At 42.6% G+C, this 6,105-nt stretch overlaps 1 protein-coding gene across 7 annotated transcripts in view; it reads right to left on the minus strand.

The window, feature by feature from the left end:
* Positions 1–3,697: 3,697 nt before the first annotated feature.
* LOC112262506 (sodium-dependent phosphate transporter 2-like) overlaps positions 3,698–6,105 on the minus strand; it is a 93,564-nt gene continuing 91,156 nt past the window's right edge. For all 7 annotated transcript variants that reach the window (XR_006084776.1, XM_042331251.1, XM_042331246.1 and 4 more), the window contains one exon: positions 3,698–5,025. Coding sequence is in view for 6 of the 7 variants with exons in the window: in XM_042331251.1 (XP_042187185.1) it covers positions 4,861–5,025 (165 nt within the window). In the remaining variant the exon portion in view is untranslated. The remainder of the gene's footprint in view (positions 5,026–6,105) is intronic.

The following is a 6,105-nucleotide window of genomic DNA, read 5'->3' on the forward strand; positions in this document are numbered from 1 at the left end:
TCCCCCCCCAATAACACTACTGATATCATCCCCCAATAACACTACTGATATCATCCCCCAATAACACTACTGATATCATCCCCCCCAATAACACTACCGATATCACCCCCAATAACACTACCGATATCACCCCCCAATAACACTACCGATATCACCCCCAATAACACTACTGATATCACCCCATCCCCCTAATAACACTACTAATATCATCCCCATCATCCCCCTAATAATACTACTGATATCATCCCCCTAATAACACTACTAATATCATCCCCATCATCCCCCTAATAATACTACTGATATCTCCCCCTAATAACACTACTGATATCATCCCCATCATCCCCCTAATAATACTACTGATATCTCCCCCTAATAACACTACTGATATCATCCCCATCATCCCCCCTAATAATACTACTGATATCTCCCCCTAATAACACTACTGATATCATCCCCATCATCCCCCTAATAATACTACTGATATCTCCCCCTAATAACACTACTTGATATCTCCCCCCTAATTGCATGACTGATATCAGCTCCTACACTGCCAGGATATAACAGTTCTGCCCCTCTCCCATAGAACCTTACCCTAGCACAATGACATCATCAAATTCTCTTTGTTAACAACATGGCTACCCAGATGCCTGGGGTGGGGGGTGTGTTGAATCTCATAACCTGTTCTGTTGGGTCTTCCTTAAAACAACGGTCTGAAGCTACAACAGAGGAAGACTAAATGCCCCAAATGGCACCCTATTCCCTACATAGTACACTACGTTTAACTTGAGTCCTATGGGGTAGTGGACAAAGGTAGTGCACTATATAGGTAACCAAGGGTACCATTTGGGACAGGGACAATGACAGAAAAAAAGGGGGGAGGGACATCACTGATATGATCCTTTCTCTCACAATGACATGACATCTGACCAACCCCCCCCTTGGGGTTGCATCTATAGGGAGGGGGGGCAATCTAGAGTCTAGACAGAGATGGTGTGTGACTACTATACTGTTGAGCTAGTTCGAACACTGGTCACCGGATACTGGCTTTTTCAACCTAACTTCTGTTTCCCCTGGAGAGAAAAAAACAACTGTGGGGACTCTGCTCAAGGTGTCTTTTTGTTACGCCTGCTAGTTTAGGTTATTTCACTTGAACAAACAGGAAACGTAGAACAAACAGACAGTCACCCTGATCCATATATTAACAGTAAATACATCCTCCAGTATTGTCTCAGAGGGCTGGGATATACAACAGACCGCACCAGTGGGCCTGAACATACTGCTGGGTGGTGTGTGTGTGTGCGTGTGTGTAGTCTGAATACAGGTGACTAGCTGGTATAGGGGCTTATAAAGGCGGTATGTGTGTGTGTAGTCTGAATACAGGTGACTAGCTGGTATAGGGGCTTATAAAGGCGGTATGTGTGTGTGTGTGTGTGTGTGTGTGTGTAGTCTGAATACAGGTGACTAGCTGGTATAGGGGCTTATAAAGGCGTTGTGTGTGTGTGTGTGTGTGTTTCAGTATTTTGGCTGCTGCTACTCTTTGACGTGTCTGTGTGATATTGGCATTTTGCTATGACAGCAAGTATGGCAGCTTACTTTGGCATGGTGTAACGCACCCTGTTGAGCTGTCCTACCACACACACACACACACACACACCTAATACTGTACTTGGAACACAAGCGAATATCCAGTTCACTACAGGAAGGAAACAGTTTTTTTGTTATACTGCTGCAAATAGTCAAATCAAATTTTTTTTTAAGTGATGGGATTCCTCAGGATCTTTGGTAAAAATATTATTCTGAAATTAACAAAATGAGAAAGCACCCCCCCCCCATGTGCTCAGTTAAAATGTGAAATAATAAATGAAACGGTCAGACAGAATAATGGGTGTATTCTATACCTCACCCAGAGTGAAAACAAAAAGTATTCATAAAAGACAAAATACAAATCTAAAATACGCAAAACCCCATGATAGTTTACAGTACAAATGACAATATAGAACACATTTAAAAAAAATAAAAAAATAAAACTGGGTATCCATCTTTGAAACAAACACACAGAACGCAGTTCAATTGGGCCATCTTCTGGTAACTGGTTTCTATGGTAACGTCTGTTCATTGTCAATGAATGTTCTGTATGATGTCATGTTTCATGTGGAGCCCAGGAAGAGTAGCTGATGCTTCAGCAATAGCTTGTAGGGATCCTAATAAAATTACAACAAAAAATATATACTGTATACAGTACCAGTCAAAACTACTCATTTAAGGGTTTTTCTTTATTTTGACTATGTTCTACATTGTAGAATAATAGTGAAGACATCAAAACTATGAAATAACACATATGGAATCATGTCGTAACCAAACAAGTGTTAAACAAATCAAAATATATTTTATATTTGAGATTCTTCAAAGTAGCCACCCTTTGCCTTGATGACACCTTTGCACGCTTGGCATTCTCTCAACCAGCTTCATGAGGTAGTCATCTGGAATGCATTTCAATTAACTGGTGTGCCTTGTTAAAAGATAATTTGTGAAATTTCTTTCCTTCTTAATGTGTTTGAGCCAATCAGTTGTGTTGTGACAAGGTAGGGGTGGTATACAGAAGATAAACCTATTTGGTAAAAGACAAAGTCCATATTATGGCAAGAACAGCTCAAATATGCAAACAGAAACGACAGTCGATCATTACTTTAAGACATGAAGGTCATTCAATCCGGAAAATGTCCAAGAGCTTTTAGAGTTTCTTCAAGTGCAGTCACAAAAACCATCAAGCGCAATGATGAACCTGCCACAGGAATGGAAGACCCAGAGTTACCTCTGCTGCAGAGGATAAGTTCATTAGAGTTACCAGCCTCAGAAATTGCAGCCCAAATAAATGCTTCACAGAGTTCAAGTAACAGACACATCTCAACATCAACTGTTCAGAAGAGACTGTGTGAATCAGGCCTTCATGGTGAAATTTCTGCAAAGAAACCACGACTAAAGGACACCAATAAGAAGAGACTTGTTTGGGCTTCGAAACGTGAGCAATGGACATTAGACTGGTGGAAATCTGTCCTTTGGTCTGATGAGTCCAAATGTGAGATTTTTGGTCCCAACCGCCGTGTCTTTGTGAGACGCAGAGCAGGTGAACGGATGATCTCTGCATGTATGGTTCCCACCATGAAGCATGGAGGAGGAGGTGTGATGGTGCTTTGCTGGTGACACTGTCTGATTTATTTAGAATTCAAGGCACATTTAACCAGCATGGCTACCACAGCATTCTGCAGAGATACACCATCCCATCTGGTTTGTGTTTAGTGGGACTATCATTTGTTTTTCAACAGGACAATGATCCAACACACCTCCAGGCTGTGCAAGGTCTATTTTACTAATATGGAGAGTGATGAGTACTGCATCAGATGACCTGGCCTCCAAAATCACCCAACCTCAACCCAATTGAGATGGTTTGGGATGAGTTGGACCGCAGAGTGAAGAGAGTACTCAGCATATATGGGAACTCCTTCAAGACGGTTGGAAAAGCATTCCAGGTGAAGCTGGTTGAGAGAATGCCAAAAGTGTGCAATGCTGTCATCTAGGCAAAGGGTGGCTACTTTGAAGAATCTCAAATACAATTTGATTTGTAACACTTTTCTGGTTACTACATGATTCCATGTGTGTTATTTCATAGTTTTGATGTCTCTACTATTATTCTACAATGTAGACAATAGTAAAAAAATAAATAAAGAAAAACCCTTGAATTAGTAGGTGTGTCCAAACTTTTGACTGGTACTGTACATTTGGAATCATTTTTGTTTTGCAATCCCAGCACCCTGGGAGGGTTTTATGGTCGACGTGGCAACGAGACCTACCTTCCTGTTTAGCATGTAAGAGCAGTAAAAGGTAAAGGTAGGCTATGAAGGGTCAGAGTGGTTTGGTTGAACAACACACATCTTTTGTTTTAAAGCTAAAGCACATTGTAATCCAATATTACAATATGTAAAAAAAATATATATATATATATATATATTTTGGGCATTAAGGATAGCTACTGAACCGACTACACCGTTGTCTCCTACTGCAGGCAGCCGCTATTAACGCAATGAAAGATATGTATATATATATATATACACACATATAAAGATAAAATATAATTTTAACTGTGTTAACTAGTGATGACCGAAACATTGTGTTGACTGAATTTGTCTTTTCATATTATTGCCTGTAAAACAGTTGAATCCTATGTGTTAACATGTATCTGTTCGTAACACGTCTGTCCGTAATATGCATCTGTACAGCAGGTTGTTTTATAAGATTGAACAAAAAAATAAAACAAGATTCCTTCAGCATAGAAGTCAACAAGTCTCTTGACCAGAACCTATGTAATCTTACCCTCTTCAGGACTAGAACCCAGGCAGCGTGTGATCTAACCCTCTTCAGGACCAGAACCCAGGCAGCGTGTGATCTAACCCTCTTCAGGACCAGAACCCAGGCAGCGTGTGATCTAACCCTCTTCAGGACCAGAACCCAGGCAGCGTGTGATCTAACCCTCTTCAGGACCAGAACCCAGGCAGCGTGTGATCTAACCCTCTTCAGGACCAGAACCCAGGCAGCGTGTGATCTAACCCTCTTCAGGACCAGAACCCAGGCAGCGTGTGATCTAACCCTCTTCAGGACCAGAACCCAGGCAGCGTGTGATCTAACCCTCTTCAGGACCAGAACCCAGGCAGCGTGTAATCAAATTCTTTCCTTCTCCCTTCTAGACAGTTTAATTAACCACTCCATCCATCTCTTTTCTCCTACTAGCCTCATTCGTTGCATCTCCTCTTTCTTTACCATCCCCTCTCCCTCCATCTCGTCTTTTCTCCCTCTCTCCTCGCTTTCTCAGACGTAAGGGAGGATGCCGTAGACGAACAGGGCCATGACCGCGGCACTGAACAGCCCCGCCACCGGCACCGTGACGAACCACGCCAGGAAGATGTTACGGAACAACCGCCAATCAACCGCCTTCTTGGAGCGGATCCAGCCAACCGCTACCACCGAGCCCACCTGGTCACCATGGAGGGGGGAGAACAAAATTAACCGCAGCACAGAATGTATTACATTTATATATATGAGTTCAGCCAGTGGTCCTGGTCCACCAAACCTGGTCCAGGAGAAGACTGTGCAGCCCTGAACAACTAACTGCTCAAGACCTGACCTGAGAGTCAGGTGTGTTAGTTAATGCAGGGATAGAACAAAAGCCTGCTGCGAGCCTAAAAGCACCAGTGTTGGTTGGTGACAGACCACTAACGTGAAATCTCCTAGGTTAGTAGTGACAGTTGATTTTACCACTTCTATTTGTAGGTTTCTTCATATCAGTCCGTTGAAGACTGAAGTTACCCATTTTAGTTTCTGATTTCACCACCCCCAAATAGAATCCACCCAAAATGGGATCCACCAAAATGGGAATCCACCCAAAATGGAATCCACCCACATTGGAATCCACCCACATTGGAATCCACCCAAAATGGAATCCACCCAAATTGGAATCCACCCAAATTGGAATCCACCCAAAATGGAATCCACCCAAAATGGAATCCACCCAAAATGGAATCCACCCAAATTGGAATCCACCCAAAATGGAATCCACCCAAAATGGAATCCACCCACATTGGAATCCACCCAAAATGGAATCCACCCAAAATGGAATCCACCCAAAATGGAATCCACCCAAAATGGAATCCACCCAAATCAATAAATAGCTGAATGTGTGTGTGATTGTGCATGTTTCCTTCAGTGCATACTTATGCAATGTTCAGGTTTCCACAACAGCACATTTCTGATCTCACATATTTCCATGAAATACTTTATGATCAAATTTACAATAAAAACAACTTGAGGTCTGTAATTCCCAGTGGAATTAGTGTGCTGGATTATGTGATTTACATGTACAGTGACACATCCAAGCATGCTCCATATGTGTGGCGGAATGGCGGGACAGAGTGTGTGTGTTTGGCCCTCTATGGGGAGGTACTGAGAGCAGAGAGGACTGGTCTTATATGACCAGTGTAACCCGAGGTAGCAGCCCTGTGACGCAAAGAGTGGCAGTCTAAATCGGGTGTGTGTGTGTGTGTGTGTGTGTAGTGT

This window comes from Oncorhynchus tshawytscha, linkage group LG12 (assembly GCF_018296145.1).
Source record: "Oncorhynchus tshawytscha isolate Ot180627B linkage group LG12, Otsh_v2.0, whole genome shotgun sequence".
Classification (NCBI taxonomy): Eukaryota; Metazoa; Chordata; class Actinopteri; order Salmoniformes; family Salmonidae; genus Oncorhynchus; species Oncorhynchus tshawytscha.